The sequence below is a fragment of the Saccopteryx leptura genome, chromosome 9, assembly GCF_036850995.1.
Source record: "Saccopteryx leptura isolate mSacLep1 chromosome 9, mSacLep1_pri_phased_curated, whole genome shotgun sequence".
Taxonomy (NCBI): Eukaryota; Metazoa; Chordata; class Mammalia; order Chiroptera; family Emballonuridae; genus Saccopteryx; species Saccopteryx leptura.
In genome coordinates, this window is record NC_089511.1 from 46,383,065 (window position 1) to 46,400,185 (window position 17,121).

The 17,121-nt window shown below is 52.1% G+C and overlaps 1 protein-coding gene across 3 annotated transcripts in view; it reads left to right on the forward strand.

Annotated features, from left to right (window-relative positions):
- SPTBN4 (spectrin beta, non-erythrocytic 4) overlaps positions 1 to 17,023 on the forward strand; it is a 95,461-nt gene extending 78,438 nt beyond the window's left edge. For all 3 annotated transcript variants that reach the window (XM_066350017.1, XM_066350018.1, XM_066350019.1), the window contains 14 exons: positions 1,007 to 1,285; positions 1,379 to 1,509; positions 2,381 to 2,585; positions 3,469 to 3,849; positions 6,103 to 6,347; positions 9,044 to 9,182; positions 9,279 to 9,363; positions 9,726 to 9,922; positions 10,814 to 11,433; positions 12,103 to 12,175; positions 12,759 to 13,051; positions 14,175 to 14,348; positions 14,494 to 14,536; positions 15,988 to 17,023. In XM_066350017.1, the coding sequence (XP_066206114.1) occupies positions 1,007 to 1,285; positions 1,379 to 1,509; positions 2,381 to 2,585; positions 3,469 to 3,849; positions 6,103 to 6,347; positions 9,044 to 9,182; positions 9,279 to 9,363; positions 9,726 to 9,922; positions 10,814 to 11,433; positions 12,103 to 12,175; positions 12,759 to 13,051; positions 14,175 to 14,348; positions 14,494 to 14,536; positions 15,988 to 16,146 (3,024 nt within the window). In that variant the 3' untranslated portion in view covers positions 16,147 to 17,023. The remainder of the gene's footprint in view (positions 1 to 1,006; positions 1,286 to 1,378; positions 1,510 to 2,380; positions 2,586 to 3,468; positions 3,850 to 6,102; positions 6,348 to 9,043; positions 9,183 to 9,278; positions 9,364 to 9,725; positions 9,923 to 10,813; positions 11,434 to 12,102; positions 12,176 to 12,758; positions 13,052 to 14,174; positions 14,349 to 14,493; positions 14,537 to 15,987) is intronic.
- Positions 17,024 to 17,121: the final 98 nt, after the last annotated feature.

A 17,121-nucleotide genomic window follows, 5' to 3' on the forward strand; every position in this document is an offset into this window, starting at 1 on the left:
TGAGCCCAAGGTCACTGGCTTGAGCAAGGGGTCACTGGCTTGTCTGCGCCCCACCCTCCATCAATGTACGTATGAGAAGGCAATCAAAGAACAGCTAAGGTGCCGCAATGAAGAACTGATGCTTATCTTTCTCCCTTCCTATCTGTCTGTCCCTATCCCTCTTTCTGTCTGTCTCTCTCTCACTAAAAAAAAAAAAAAAAAAGATTGAAAGAAAAATTGCTGTTGATATTGACTGAGTATCTACTGCATGCCAGGCACAATTCTAGTACAACATCCCCACAGAGTAGATGTCAGCATGATGTCAGCATGAGATCAGTAGACATGTAACTTTGGCAAGTTTCTCAGCCTCTCTGTGTCTCACTTTCCTCATCTGTAGAATGGGAATGATGGTGTCTGGCTTCTGGGGTTGGAGAGAAGACTAGGTGAATGGCTACCTTATGCAAAGCCCTTATTTAGCAAAGTGTCTGGCGGGTAGCAGGCACTCAGTAAGTGATGACTATTATTATTTCCGTTTGCCAGTTGAGGAAATTGAGGCACAGGAGAGGTTAAATAAGGTGTTCAGCAAGTACAGAGCTGGTTGAGGGAAACTTCTGGGGTGATGGAAGTGTCCCATATTCTGATCCGGGTCCAGGGGGGTACCCCTAAGATTCGTGCACTTTACTATGTATAAGTCATACCCCAACTGCCCTTTAAACACCCTGATGATTCTCAGGCCTATTTCAATGATTAGGGGGGATCTTGTGTCACTATGTGTCTTGGTTCCCAGTCTCTGGAGACAGCCTCCTGTTTACAAATCCTGTCACCTCCTTACTCATTCTCGTTCTTGGGGCGACGTACTTCTCCTCTCTAAGCCTGTTATCCTACATGCCACACGGGATATGAGTGAGTGAGCGAGTGAGTAACGGCAAATAGTTACGTAGGACTGGGCACTGGTTGGCGGATGTCCGGATGTTTGCCGGTCTCTGAACGCCCATCCTCATGCACACCCCCCACGTCCTGTCTCCAGGGTCTGCGGCGGGAGATCCAGGCACACGGGCCGCGACTGGAGGAGGTGCTGGAGCGCGCGGGGGCGCTGGCTGCGCTACGCAGCCCTGAGGCCGAGGCGGTGCGCCGCGGCCAGGAGCAGCTGCAGAGCGCCTGGGCCGGACTGCGGGAGGCGGCCGAGCGGCGGCAGCAGGTGCTGGACGCCGCCTTCCAGGTGGAGCAGTACTACTTCGACATGGCCGAGGTGGAAGCGTGGCTGGGCGAGCAGGAGCTCCTCATGATGAGTGAGGACAAGGGCAAGGTGCGCCTGGGCTGGGGTGTGTGGGGGCGTCTGGGGTCGCTGGAGCCCGGGGCCGCCCGCTGCCGCCTCATCGCGGGCGCCGTGTGCCCCCAGGACGAACAGAGCACCCTGCAGCTGCTCAAGAAGCACCTGCAGCTGGAGCAGGGCGTGGAGAACTACGAGGAAAGCATCGCGCAGCTCTCGCGCCAGTGTCGGGCGCTGCTGGAGATGGGGCACCCGGACAGGTGGGAGGGCAGGGGGCGGGGCTGGGGATGGGCGTGGTTTGGGTCAGGAGGGGGCGGGGCCCATTCTTAAGGAATGGTCTTGCGAGATCTGCAGCTTTCCCTGTTCGGAAACTAGGACAGGGCTAGAATTGGCCATTGAGGGGAAGGGGCCTTTATTGTCACGTGCTGGAGCCCTGGATTTTGGCAAGTGGTTAGGACCCGCATTGAGGGGCACTGGCCAGGGTTGGTTGAGGGGGTGGAACCAGGAGCACTGGGATTTGAGTGTAGGGAATAGGCGGGGGGCATGTCTAGGACTGAGGAGAGAAGTAAGAGCTTTGGACAGTGGAGGGTCCACTTCCTGCCCAGTGTCTAAGCAGTGCCTGGCAGGACAGAAAGCTTGTAGTGCTGTATGTAGGCATGGCCTGAGAACTCCTGGATGGCAGGCTGTAAGAGCCATATCTGTGAGGCCTGGGCCAGGGGCGAGATCTGAAAGGGGGTACAGAGTTAGACTTCCATCCACCCAAACCTGGAGACTGGGACTGGTGGTGAGGCAGATAGCCGATGGACCCAAGCAGGGAGTCAGGTGCCCTCCCAAGTCACTAGAGGGGAGGAGCATGGGGCTGTAGATAGAAAGGTGCAGGAAGAGGGGTAGTGAGCTTATCAAGCTTATGGAAGCAGAGTTTTCCCTGAGTACTGAGATATAAGTACTAGGTTGACTGACTCCAAGACTTGCAGAAAACAGAGTCCTGCATGGAGGAGTCCCAGGGGACACTTCCCTGCCTGAAGGTTAAGAGGAGACACAGCCATTCCCTGAGAGGAAGTGTCAGGGGGCCCCAGCTCTGACCTTCGAATCTCAGGGGCTCCACCTCTGCCTCTCCCTGTCCCCTGTCAGCGAGCAGATCAGCCGGCGGCAGTCTCAGGTGGACCGCTTGTATGTGGCGCTCAAGGAGCTGGGCGAGGAGCGCAGAGTGGGCTTGGAGCAGCAATACTGGCTGTACCAGCTCAACCGCCAGGTGGACGAGCTCGAGCACTGGATTGCAGAGAAGGAGGTAGTGGCTGGCTCACCTGAGCTCGGCCAGGACTTTGAGCATGTCACGGTTAGTAGTAATAATATACCAGTGGCTACTGTGTATGCTGCTGAGGTTCTCTGAGCCTGAGTTTCACGATCTGTAAGATGAGGATAATACTAACACTCACCTCATGGCTCTATTGTAAGCCAAATGAATTAATATACAGTAGTTCCCCTTATTGATAGAGGATACGTCCCAAGATCGCAGTACATGCCTAGAACTATGGATAGTACTAACCCCTACATATACTATTTCCCCCTATACACATACATATGTTTTTACTTAAGGAAGCATTATACAACTTCTTTTTGGCATCTCCAAATTGCCAGCAGTAGTACTCTTGAGGTTTGGGGCCATTGTTAGGCAAAACGAGGCTTACTTGAACACAAGCATGGAGATAACATGAAAGTCAATCTGATAACCTGGTACAGTACATGGCTACTAAATGACTCAGGGGACAGGCTGGACAAAGGGATGATTCCCATTCTAGGCAGGACAGAATGAGATGGAATGAGATTTCATCATGCTACTCAGAATGGCACACAACTTAAAACTTATGAATTGTTTATTTCTGGGGTTTTCCACTTAATATTTTTGTACCAGTGTTGACTGCAGGCAACTGAAACTGCGGAAAGTCAAACCGCAAATAAGGGGGGACAACTGTAATGTGAGCTACTTAGGACAGTACTTGGCACACACAATGCCTAACACAGTGTTAGTTATTATCCCATTTTATTATTGTTGTTACTATTATTGCTACAGAGTAAGCGCTCTGTGTTAGATGTTATTTTTTATTACGATTGTCATTATTATTATTATTATTACTCTTACCTGCCACAAGATGGTGGGCTGGAGAGCCCTCGGTGTGTACACCTTTGCCCATGCTGTGTCCCCCACTGCCCGGCGGCAGGTGCTGCAGGAGAAATTCTCAGAGTTTGCCAGTGAGACTGGAACAGCAGGGCGGGAGCGGCTGGCAGCCGTGAACCAGATGGTGGATGAGCTGATTGAGTGTGGCCATACAGCAGCAGCCACCATGGCTGAGTGGAAGGATGGGCTGAACGAGGCCTGGGCTGAGCTGCTGGAGCTCATGGGTACACGGGCCCAGCTGCTGGCTGCCTCACGGGAGCTGCATAAGTTCTTCAGTGATGCTAAGGAGCTTCAGGGACAGATTGAGGAGAAGCGGAAGCGGCTGCCCTGCCTGACTGCCCCGCCTGAGCCAAGACCCAGTGCCAGCTCCATGCAGCGGACTCTGAGAGCCTTTGAGCATGACCTGCAGCTCCTCGTGTCCCAGGTGGGATGCTGGCAGTCAGGAGGGAAGGGGGGGAGGGCCTGGGCTGAATGGGCAAGGGATGTGGGCATAAGAGCAGGCAAAAATCAGACTGTAGAGCATGTCAAAATTAGACGGTAGAACAGATAGAAAACAGACCACAGAACAGGGAGAAGTTAGATAATGGGGTAGGTAGAAAATGGACTGATTGCACAGTGCACAGAAATCAGACAGCGGCAGAAAAATGTAGTGCCATATGTCTGATAGAAATTCATTTATTTTAGAGAGAGACAGACAGGAAGGGAGAGAAATGAGAAGCATCAACTGATAGTTGTGGCACCCTAGTTGTTCATTGACTGCTTTCTCATATATAACTGGACTGGTGTTGGGGGGGGGGGGCCTCCAGCTGAGCCAGTGACAACTCCTTGCTCAAGCCAGCGACCTTGGGCTTCAAGCCAGTGACCTTTGGACTGAAGCCAGGAACCATGGGGTCATGTCTGTGATCCCATGCTCAAGCCAGCAATCTCACAATCAAGCTAGTGAGCCCACACTCAAGCTGATGAGCCCACGCTCAAGCCAGCAACCTCAGGGTTTTGAATCTGGGTCCTCAGAATCCCAGGCCAACACTCTATCCACTGTGGCACCACCTGGTCAGGAAGTACTTTTTTAACTTAAAATGTTTTCCAGCCCTGGCCAGTGGCTCAGTAGATAGAGCATCAGCCTGGTGTGTGGATGTCCTGGGTTCGATTCCCGTCAGGGCACACTGGAGAGGCTACCATCTGCTTCTCCTCTCCTCTCTCTTCCCCATTTCCCCTCCTGCAGTCAGTGACTCAATTGGCCTCAGGCGCTGAGGATAGCTCTGTCAGAACCCTACAGCCTCAGCTGCCAAAAATAATTCAGTACTCCAGCATTGGCCCCAGATGGGGTTGCCGGGTGGATCCTGGTTGGGCGCATGTGGGAGTCTGCCTCACTATCTTTCCTCCTCTCACCTAAAAGAAAGGGGGGGAAATGTTTCCCATTGATTCGAAAGCGAGAACAGAAAGGAGGGGAGGAGGGGGAGAGAGAGAGAGAGGGAAGCATCAATTTGTAGTTCCACTTAGTTTTTTCATTTAGTTGTGTACTCATTGATTGCTTTTCATATGTACCCTGACTGGGGATTGAACCCATGACCTCAGTGTGCTGAGAGAATGCTTTATTCACTAGCCACCCAGCCATGGTGAGACAGTACATTCAATGCAGGTTGGGCAGAGAACTGCAAAGTAAATCTTACCCACATTTAGATAAACATCTAAAGGGAATTGCAGGAGGGTTAAGAGAAATGTGGTAGTAGGACTGATAAGAAATTATACAGGTCTCTGACAGAAATAATAGGAGTTCCCTGAAAAAAAAATTTGATGGGGCGGATTTAATGGAAATTCCAATGGAGCTAATCAGGCAGTGGGTCAGGTAGAAGTTGGGGGGTGGAACTGAGAAATCAGATAGAAACGAAGCTGTGGGCCTAGTAGAACTCAGGCAGTGGGAATGAAGGAAATTGTGTTGCAGGTCTAATGGAAGACAGAAATTGGACAATTATTTTTATATAAATCATATAGATGACTGTTAGAAATCAGTGGAGAGATTTATAGTGATGTGGTGGATCTGATAGAAATGTGGTCACTGTAAGATTGAATCAACAGAATGAGCAGTGGGTCCCATAGAACTCACACAGTAGAACCAGTAGGAATTGCGTAGGAGATGTGATACTAATCAAATAACCATTCTGAAGGAAATTGGGCACTACTGGTAGATAGTGGGTGTGAAAAAGAAATTGGAAAGCATGTTTCATAAACATCAGGATGGAAGGAGGTTTCCTGAAAGAAATCAGTGTTGGTCTGAAACAAGATAGAAGTGGGCCTGAAAAAATGAGGTGACAGACCCAGCAGACACAGAGCCTTGGGCCAAAAGAAATCAGGAATGGACTGAAAGGAATCTGGTAGTAGGTCTAAAAGCAGTCAGAGTGCAGGTAAGTCAAAGAAAAATCAGGCAGCAGACGTGAGAGAAACATGGTAGTGGGGCTAAAGGAAGCCAGAAAGTCGTCAAATCAAAAAACAGTATTAGGCAAGCAGATAAGGAAAACCCAGCTGTGGGATCACCAGGGCGCAGGCTTCTTACATGGTTAAGTTAAGCTCTGTACCCAGCCAGCAGATGGGGGATGAAGGGGGCAGAGTCTTGATCGCGTGGAGGGCTGGTGCGCTGGTCCCCATGGAGGGCTGGTGCTCCACCTGGCGTGCCCCTCAGGTACGGCAGCTGCAGGAGGGGGCAGCACAGCTGCGGACGGTGTATGCCGGTGAGCACGCGGAGGCCATCGCCAGCCGGGAGCAGGAGGTGATGCAGGGCTGGAAGGAGCTGCTGGCAGCCTGCGAGGATGCCCGCCTGCACGTCAGCTCCACCGCCGATGCCCTGCGATTCCACAGCCAGGCCCGGGACCTGCTCTCCTGGATGGACGGCATCTCCGGGCAGATTGGGGCAGCTGACAAGCCCAGGTGCTTCTCATCCCACCTCAGACTTCCTACCTGCTTCTGGGCAGCCACCCCCAGCCCATCAGCAGTCCCGTTCCCATAAGAATCACGTTAGCCAATACCTGCGCGGCATTTCTATGTGCCAGGCACTGTTGTAAATGCGACGCCTTGTCAGATCTGGTTTTAGGGGCTCAGAACATGGGGCATCCTCTTGCCTTCTGTCCTTCCCAGTTGCCCACTACTGTCCTCTCTGTGGGGGTGTCATGGCATGGGATGGGCTGCAGCCAGGATAGGGACAGGGAGGTGTGAAGCTGTTGTGTGGCTTAACCTAGAAGACATTGACTTATTGCTTACATAACGATTCAGTGTGGGTGTCCGGCAGAAGCCTGAGCCATGGTGATGGGGAGCTAGGTCCTTCCATCACTCTTTGCCCTGTGAGTCATTTGCTGGACCCTCTGTGTCCAGCTGCAGATGAGAAAAAGAGGATCACACCAGCGGTTTTAGGAACTACATCTGCACTCACATAGCATTTTTTTTCTGTGGCTGTGAGGCCTTGAGTCTACGTTCATTTACTCAGCGAATGTTTAGTGAATGCCTACAGTGTGCCAGTGCCCCGATCCAGCTTACATTCTGAGTGTGGGTACAGGCAACAGATAAGTAAACAAATATCTAATATTATTTCACATAGTAATAAGTGCTCTGAAGAAAAATAAAGCAAAGTTAGGGGATGAGGTGCTAGCTGGAAAGACCTCTCTGAGGCTGTCAAGTGTGAGACTGAATGAAGTGATAGTGAGTTGGGTAAAGTTTGGGGAGAAGGGTTTTCCAGGTGGAGGGATAAGCAAGTGCTAAGGCCCTGAGGTAGATTGTGGTTAGGCACGTCTGAAGGAAAGCTGGACAGTCATTGTGGCTAGATGGGAGGAAGTGAGGGGGAGAGTAGAAGGAGGTAGGAAATGAGGTTGGAGGGGCAATAGGATGTGGTGAGAAGTTTGCCTTTTCTCAGAGTGAGATGGGAGCCATGGGAGAGTCTAGAGCAGGGGAGTGATGTGATAGGATGTACATTTGAGAAAGATTACTCTAGGTGCCTTGTGAGAAATAGGGTGTGGAAAGCAAAGATGGAAGCAGGTAGACCAGTCAGGAAGCTGCTATGAAAAACCAGGCAAGAGATGGTGGCTTGATCCAGTGTGGTGGTTGTAGAGATGGAGAGGAGTGATTGTTTTTAGGAATTTGCAAAGTCTTTTTCTTATGAAAAAATGTCAAATATACACAAAAGTAGCCATAAGAGTATATAGTGAACCCACATGTGTATAGTGAACACCTGGCTTGAACAACCATTAACATTTGGCCAATCTTTTTTCGTCTATACACTCCTTCCCTCACCCCTTGCTGAGTTACAAATCTCATATCATTTCATAAGGTATGCCTTAAAATTATAAATGTCCAGTGTTTTTTTTTTTGTTTTTTTTTTGCATTTTTTCTGAAGCTGGAAACAGGGAGAGACAGTCAGACAGACTCCCGCATGCGCCCGACCGGGATCCACCCAGCACGCCCACCATGGGGCGACGCTCTGCCCACCAGGGGGCGATGCTCTGCCCATCCTGGGCGTCGCCATGTTGCGACCAGAGCCACTCTAGCGCCTGGGGCAGAGGCCAAGGAGCCATCCCCAGCGCCCGGGCCATTTTTGCTCCAATGGAGCCTTGGCTGCGGGAGGGAAGAGAGAGACAGAGAGGAAGGTGCGGCGGAGGGGTGGAGAAGCAAATGGGCACTTCTCCTGTGTGCCCTGGCTGGGAATCGAACCCGGGTCCTCCGCACGCTAGGCCGACGCTCTACCGCTGAGCCAACCGGCCAGGGCTTAAATGTCCAGGTTTGACTAACAGATTAGCTTCAGGGGCTGAAGGGAAAAGAGGCATGGTTAAATGATGGGTGAATTTACTGAGATAGAAAAGTTCAGGGGAAAATCTCATTGTTCTAGATGGTCTAAGTCTTAGGTAGAAACCATTACGATGTGAAACCTTCAGAAATAAGTGTGGACATTTTAAGTCTTCTAAAGCTATACTTGCTGACTGGCAGAACATTCAGAAATTTGGAATTTGTTTTGGACACGTGACAGTGAGAACAGCGCTGTCCAGTAGTTACACAAGGCAAGCCACAAATGTGAACCACATCCATAATTTAAGATTTTGTTGTAACCACATTAAAAAAGTAAAAAGAGCAAGTGAAATTAACTTTAGTAATTTATTTTATTTAACCTAGTAATCCCAATATATTATCACTTTCAACATGCAGTCAGTATTTAAATTATTGAGATATTTGATGCTTTTTTATACTAAATCTTCAAAATATGGTATGTACTTTCTACTTCAACACATCTCAATTCTGTCTAGCTACATTTCCAGTGCTCATTTGCCACCATGACTGGTGGCTACTGTATTGAAAAGCACAGACTTAAAAGGTTAAAATCACTGGCTGGAGGAATCTTCAAAAACATAGCTTTAGAAAACTGGATCTTGAAATCCTATCTTAGAATCACAAAAGTGTGCCATTTTAGCACCCTGGAAAAAGTTGTGATCGTTGAATCAATGGAGAACCTTGGACCTTCAGAACTTATTCATAGGAGGTGGGAGTCCAAAGATGGTGTGGAACTGTGGCCTCAGGATTTGTGTATAGGGTGTGGGCTGAGGGAGGCTGCCTGTGGCTCAGATCCTTGCCACCACTCACTGTAGGGACGTGTCGTCTGTGGAGGTGCTCATGAACTACCACCAGGGCCTGAAGACCGAGCTGGAGGCACGGATGCCCGAGCTAACAGCCTGCCAGGAGCTGGGCTGCTCTCTGCTGCTCAACAAGAGTGCCATGGCTGATGAGGTGGGGAGGGGTACAGGGGGTCCCCCTCTGCCATCTGTGCCCATTGGGGTGCGAGCCACCCTTGATGCCTCTCCCCCACCCATCCACCACTCTCAGATCCAGGCACAGCTGGACAAGCTGGGAAACAGGAAGGAGGAGGTGTCGGACAAGTGGGACCGTCATTGGGAATGGCTGCAGCAGAGTGAGTGGGGGCCCAGACACACATGGCTCAAGGGCACAGTGACCTTCTTGAATGTGTTTAGAAAGGCCCAGAGAATGACACAAGCATGCTTTGCATACCTCTTGTGAGTCTCCAGTAACAAACATGAAGGCCTGGCAGGGTGAACGAGGGGGCTGCCTTGCCACTGAAGCTCTCTTGTGGCAGATGTTTAGAGAAGCTGATGCCCTCAAAAGTAGCCCCAGCTTCTCATTCAGGCAGAGCTCAGAGTGGTCCAGGCTGACACAGAGGAAGCCAGGGGGTGTGGAAGGCCAGAGAAGATATCCATTGCCCCATGAAGGGCCCACAGGCGTCCCAGCACCCTTACCCCACGTGTCTCCCCTCAGTGCTGGAAGTACACCAATTTGCCCAGGAGGCGGTGGTGGCGGACGCCTGGCTGACAGCCCAAGAGCCACTCCTGCAGAGCCGGGAGCTGGGCAGCAGTGTAGACGAGGTGGAGCAGCTTATCCGGCGACATGAGGCCTTCCGCAAAGCAGCCGCAGCCTGGGAAGAAAGGTTCAGCTCTCTGCGGCGCCTGACCACGGTCAGCACCCAGATCCTGCCCAGGCCCCCACCCCCAGCCTCCCACCCCTCTATATAAGACAGACAGACATACTGGACCTGACCAGCGGTGGTACAGTGGATAGAGTGCCAACCTGGGACTCTGAGGTCCCAGGTTTGAAACCCTGTGGTCGCCAGCTTGAGCTTAGGCTCATCTGGTTTGACCTGATGGTTGCTGGCTTGAGCCCAAAGGTCACTGGCTTGAGCAAGGGGTCACTGGCTCAGCTTGAGCCCCCTCCCCCAGATCAAGGCACATATGAGAAGCAATGGACAACTAAAGTGACACAACTGTAAGTTGATACTTTTCATCTCCCTTCTGGTTTGTCTCTGTCTATCACTGTCTCTCTCTGGCCAAAAAAGAAAAGACAGACATGCTCAGACGTGGCACTCAGGGCTGTGTTAGTGAAACAGACCTCACTGGGTTCCCATTCTGTGGGTGGGGGAATCAGACCTGACACCAGACAGTGACAACCCAGTACTGGTATGGGGAAGCACAGGAGCTGTGGGAGCCTAGAACCCTGTAAACTGGCCTGGGGGGATCTGATCTGAGACCTAGAGAATGAGGAGGAGAGCATTGTAGTCAAAAGTCTTAAAGTCCTAGGAGGGGGCCTTTAAGGATGGAGGCAATGAAGGTCAGAAAGGCATCTGGAGAAAATGATGATTTAGCTGATTCTTAAAAGAACACTAGGTATTTGCCAAAGAAAATGGGAATGAAGTTCCTAGAAGAGAGCAAAGCATGGGCGCAGGCCTCGACAAGCTTGCTTTTTCACACGTACAAAAAAATCTAATAAACTAGGTGGTGAGACAACTCAGAACTGCCTCCTCCCACCCCCCACCATGCCTTTCTACTTGACCCTGGTCCCTCTGTCCACAGATCGAGAAACTCAAGGCAGAACAGAGCAAGCAGCCACCCACCCCTCTGTTGGGGCGCAAGTTCTTTGGGGACCCCACAGAACTGGCAGCTAAGGCGGCACCTCTGCTACGGCCAGGGGTCTACGAGAGGGGCTTGGAGACCCTGGCCCGCCGGACCTCGGACACGCTGTCTGCCGAGGTGCAGACCCGGGTTGGGTATGTGCGCCAAGAGCTCAAACCCGAGCGCCTCCAGCCGCGCATCGACCGGCTGCCGGAGATCCCGGGGAAGTTGGAGACCAAGGCCCCACCAACTGCACTAGAGGACGCCGTGGAGGCCCTCGGGATCCCCGTAGCAGCCGAGCAGGTCCGGCTGAGGCCAGAGCGCCAGGAGTCGGCTGATCGCGGGGAGGAGCTGTCCAGAAGGCGGCGGTCGGAAAGGCAGGAATCAGCAGATCAATCCGAGGAGGCTGCACGGAGGCGACGGCCAGAGCGGCAGGAGTCAGTGGAGCACGAGGCGGCACACAGCCTTACCCTGGGCCGCTACGAGCAGATGGAGCGGCGGCGTGAGAGGCGCGAACGGCGGTTAGAACGGCAGGAGTCCAGTGAACAGGAGACGCCTACCAGAGGAGAGCTGACCAGGGGGTAAGGCCCCATGTGTCCAGGGAGTAAGGAAGGGAGACATGGAGAGGTACTGGAGCCACGCAGGCAGAGTGGAGAGGACTTCCATACTCAAAATTGCCTAAGGAGGGAGAGAGAGTCCATTTTGCAGAAATGTAAACTGAGCCTGAAAGAGGGTAAGTGACCTGCCCATTGTCCCTCAAGCAGCGGTTCTAACCATTGAAGGACAGGATAGGACCAGAGTGTCTTGTGCAGATCAATCAGTTGTGCTCCCAGAAAGAGGCCTTTGGATGAAATACATTTCAAGGGGGCTCACAGTCCAGTGGGTGAAATAGACTTGTCACCAGTGGTGATGGCCCAAGATGATGGATGGAACAAGGGAAGTCCAGTGGACTTGGGGGCTCAGGGGTGGGTGGAAAAAAGGCAACAGTATGTTCAAAGGCTTGAAGGCACCAATTTGCATTTTGCTCTTTGGGTTGCTTAAAACTCAAGAGGGAAAGAGTTTCCATCCTCCACTTAGCAGCCACATCCTGAGAACCTGTGGTACAGAAGGCCAACAGCTGAGAGGCAGCTGTAGAAATGGACAAGGGCCTGGTGTCTTGGGCTAAGAGGTGGAGACAGCGCCAGCCAATGAGGCTGGTCCCTGAAAGAAGGTACTCTAGTTCCACTGGGTCTTTCTGTCCCTACCCCCAGGAAGGCCACCCTGGCTGACATTGTGGAGCAGTTGCAGGAGAAAGAGGCAAGCCCAGGTCTCCCTGTTGGGGTGGTAAGTTGAGCCTCCAGATGGGTTGAGAATGGGGAACTCCTCAGAGCTGTATTCAGGGTCCCAGAAACACCAGTGCCTAGCCCTGGGTATCTCCCACATTTAAACCGTGCAGAGGATCTCAGGGAATAGAGAGGGCCCCCAGATGCGACCCTCACCTTAATTCTCCCTTAGAAAGATGAGGCCACAGACCTTAGACTCCTCCCTTCTACAGACACACACTACACATCTGCCCTGGACTATTTCTCCAGTCCAGTGGGAGGGGGGCTCAAATTTCCTTATAGACAGCTACACACAGAGAAGGAAGCCTAGATTCCTCCTAGAGACAGCTGGGACACCTACCTGCCTGCACCCCACCTTCATGACCCCTCCTCCCCAAGATGGAGAAGTATTTCAAACCTAGGAGTCCCGGCAGACTCATTCCCAAAATCAGTGGGGCCCCTAAGAGGTAGGCCTCCAGCCCTGAGGTCCTCCCATACTCCCTTCGAAGACAGATGAGATGGGCCCCCCAGACCTGTTAGTTCCCCCAGATGGTACCCACACCCCACTCTGGACAGCACCCCTCTTCTTTGCTCCCTTCACACAGACATCATTGCCTCAGCCTCGCGAGCTTCCCCCCGGTCGTCTGCCCAATGGGCTTGAACCGCCTGAGCGGACACCTCGGCCGGACCGGCCGCGGGCGCGGGACCGGCCCAAGCCACGACGGCGGCCACGGCCCCGAGAAGGTGGTGAAGGCGGGGGAAGCCGGCGCTCGCGCTCGGCCCCGGCCCAAGGTGGATCCACCCCCGCACCTCCGCCCCCGCCCACTCATACGGTGCAGCACGAGGGCTTCCTGCTGCGGAAGCGTGAGCTGGACGCTAACCGCAAGTCGTCCAACCGGTGAGCGTGTGGGTGGGGCTTTTAAAGGCGGGTCCCAAGCTCAGGATGTCCAGTAAGCGAATAGGTAAGCGTGAAAGTAGGGGGTGGAGCTAAACGTCAGAGTGTCCAACCGGTGATGGGGTGGGCTGGGCCTGGAGCGGAGCGGGACTTAAAGAATGACCAATGAGTGAGCCGGTGAAGCTTTGATGGGAGCGGGACCTGGAGAAAATGCTCCAGACATGAATAAATTGCGACCTAATCTCCTTGCAACCAACCCAGGAATTAAGTAAAGCTAATAGCAAAGTGGATGTGGGGTCTAATTTAGAGAGTTTCAATGGCTCGCGAGGTGGAAACTGGAGAGGACTATCTAACCAATGTGTTATACCCTCGAAGTTTTAAATTGGGGGAAGATCTGAGAAGGGCGGAGCCCAAACTCTGAGGACTGAGGGCACCTCATATCAGTGTTTAAATGGGGACCTAATAGTGATGTCTTTATTCTTGGAGTCCAGCTCCTGGTTGTTTAACACTTTTTGTCCAACTGGGAGACAGAATCTGAGAAGAGATGAAGCCAAAAAGGGTAGCAACGCTGGCCGATGAGCAGAGTGAGGTCTAGACTCATGACATGAAATGGGCAGAACAGAGTGAGATTGCCTGTGGGGTCTCAGGTAGTCTTTCTTTTTTGTGCTGAGGCCAAAGTGGGATAAACAGTGGTACATTGGTGTAATTTGGTCTTGGAGGATGTCCTCTTCTCTGGTTGGGCTTTGGCCGAAAGAGGAGATGAATTCCTCATTCCAGGCAGTGCACCAATACCACTTCTTTCAGGAGATTCTGTGGGAGGTAGAGGAGTGTCAGGAACATGCCCAAGCAAAGGGCTTATAGAGGAGACAGGTTAAGTCATTTCTTCTAGAAATCTGTGTGACAGTGGGTGAAGAAGGGCAATCTCAGCAGGGCCAGTCTAGGCAAAAACTGAGTGAGAGATTTAGACCCTGCCCTCAGCTCAGGAACACCCATGGCATATGGTCCCAATAGGGCAAAGGCCCCGAGAGAGGAATGCTCAGGTAGATTCAGCTCATGAAAGCTATTGGCGAAGAGTACCCAGGCAGAGTGCTTCAACTCTGCCTTGAGCCCTGTCTTATTGTCCCAGGTCATGGGTGAGTCTGTACTGCGTGCTCAGCAAGGGGGAGCTGGGCTTCTACAAGGATGCCAAAGGCCCAGCATCTGGGGGCACACACAGTGGGGAGCCACTGCTCAACCTGCACAAGGCTACCAGCGAGGTGGCTAGTGACTACAAGAAAAAGAAGCACGTCTTCAAACTCCAGTGAGCCCCCCAATGGGCAAGAGGGAGGGATCCAAGTCCCAGCAGCTCCCTCCTGACAATCCCCTGCTTCCCTGGAAAATGGTTGGTGGAAGGATGGGCTAGGCCTCTGCCCCAGATCTCTCAAGTTCTGTGTCCCTTCCTACAGGACCCAGGATGGCAGTGAGTTTTTGCTCCAGGCTAAAGATGAGGTGAGATCTGGCCCTTTCTCTTTCCTATTTGAACCTCAGGAACCACCTGTCTGGCTGATTCATGGCCCAGAGTGTTGGGGGAAGCACAAGCCAGAGTTACCAGAGCTGTAATGGGAAAGGCCATAGGCAGAGAAGGCCAGAAGTTCCTAACCTAGGCCCTGGCTGGGTAAAGTTGGTTAAAGTATCATCCTCATACACCAAGTTTGTGGGTTTGATCCTTGTTCAGGGCACATACAAGAATCAACAAATGAATGCATAAATAAGTAGAACAACAAATTGATGTTTTACCCCCCCCCCAAGTCTATCAATTAAAAAAAAGTTCTTAACTAGCTGGGGGGGCAGTGAGTGAGGGGAGAAGTGGAGGATCAGGAGGGCTACCTGGAGTCCAGCCTCCTTGCCTAGGCCTATGAGGTGAGATGGGAAAGATAGGAGGAAGCAGTTAGTTTTTTAAAAGGGGGCAGGGGGAGCAATGATACAGGTAAAGGGAGCAGCAAGTACAAAGAACTAAAGTGCAGAATTGCAAAGTGTTAACTGCTTGAAGAGAGTTAAAGGAAAATGGTTCCTAGGGGCTGGATCTTGAGAGCCAGAAGAGGTTGGGTTTGTCCTAAGGGAACTGGGGAGCCAAGGCAGAGTTTTGAGCAAGGAAGGGTTACTGTGATGCATAAGAAAGATCCCTTTGGATACCATGTGTATGTAGTAGGGTCGATTGGAGAAGACAAGAGTGGAGGTGTGGAGCCCAGGTGGTGGCCAGGGCAGAGGTTCAAGTGAGAGAGCACAGGCTGGATCTGGGCAGGCTTGTGGGAAGGGGAGGAGGAAGTAGGTGAAAAAAGACAGGAATGAGAGTGGATCTTGCAACTAAGGCTAAGAGGAAAGATCAGGGGAGGAGGAGCAGACATGGAGGTGGTTGAAGAGATGTTGAAAATAACACTTTATTTCATTCATCCTCACAAGAGGCTATGAAATAGGTCTTTATTCTCTCCATGACTTCTTAACTTTAAAATGAAAATAAAAATAGTTTTTCATCATAGGGTTATTGTGAAAATTAGATAAGTTGATATATGTAGAGCAGTGGTCCCCAACCCCCGGGCCGTGGACCGGTACTGGTCCGTGGGCCATTTGGTACCGGTCCACAGAGAAAGAATAAATAACTTACATTATTTCCATTTTATTTATATTTAAGTCTGAACGATCTAAGACTCACTCTTGATGCGTCTAGGTCATGATACATTTATCCGTCCCACCCTAAAGGCCAGTCCGTGAAAATATTTTCTGACATTAAACCGGTCCGTGGCCCAAAAAAGGTTGGGGACCACTGATGTAGAGTACTTACAGGGCCTGGTAAATGCTCTCTAAATGTCTGCTGATATTATTATTGTTCTATAAGTGTCTGCTATAGTAATCTGTCTCCTGTCTTCCAAATACGAACTCTGTGCCTTGTTTCCTCTCTTCAGGAGGATATGAATGGCTGGTTGGAGGCTGTAGCTGCCTCAGTGGGGGAACACGCTGAGATTGCCCGCTGGGGACAGACACTACCCACCACGTCGTCGACAGACGAGGGCAACCCCAAGCGGGAGACCGGGGAGCGCAGGGCCAGCGGGCGCCGGAAGTGACTTCTCACCCCCAGGGCCTGACACAGCTCCCCACCCCTCCTATCCGCACTGTGGGCACAAAGACACTTTCTCTTCGGCAGGGGCCGGAGCCCCTAGTTCCACCAACACTTGGACGCGCCATGATGGGCACTGGAAAGGAGGGCACTTTTCCTGCACCCCAAAAAGTGGTGGAGGAACTGCTGCCCCTATAGCCATATCTCGGCCCCTTCTGTCTTGCCATCCCCACCCCAGGTGCTGGGGCTCCATTATTTTTATGCAATAACTGAGCTTTGGGGAGCGGGTAAGGGGCCCGTTGAGCCAAGGCCCCTGCCCGGATCTCCAGATCCTGAAGCTGGGGTGGTAGGGGCGATCATTCCTGTCCTCTCCGCCCTAGGGATGGGTATAGGGGCGCTGGTGAGGTCCCCTGGACCATCCAGGGTGCTAGGGGTGGGGAGGGGACATCCCCTCCCCGCCTTTACCTCACTTCCAATGCTGCCTTGATCTCTGTCTGGGAAGGGGGAGTAAAGGGGCTCTAGCCCCCGCACACCACCGCCTCAGAGCCATGAGGTTAATTCTTGACTTTATTTTTGCAAAACGTCGACTTCCTCCTCTCCCCCGCCCGCATCCGCGAAGGCTTTTAAAAAGGGAGGGACGTCAAAGCTCAAAACTGTCTTCTCGCCTCTCCCTCCAGCTGTACATGCCACTTCGTGAGGGGAGGAACGACGGAAGGCTTCCCCCTGCATGCTTCAGGCTGGAGCATCTCCTAGGGAAGTGGGGGAACCGGGTGGTGGGCAGCCCCCATGACCGCCGGGAGAAGCCGCGGGGGCCCCAGTGTGTGGGGCGGTGTGGCAGGCGCACACTCTATGTACCTATAATAAACCCTTTGGCTTTGACGTACTATGCTAGTTTGTTCGCGTTTCCTGGGCTGTGCCTGGAAGGTTGGGGGGCGGGCAGAGACTGTGGCTGCAGAAAACGTTTAAATATTCCCCTTTGTGT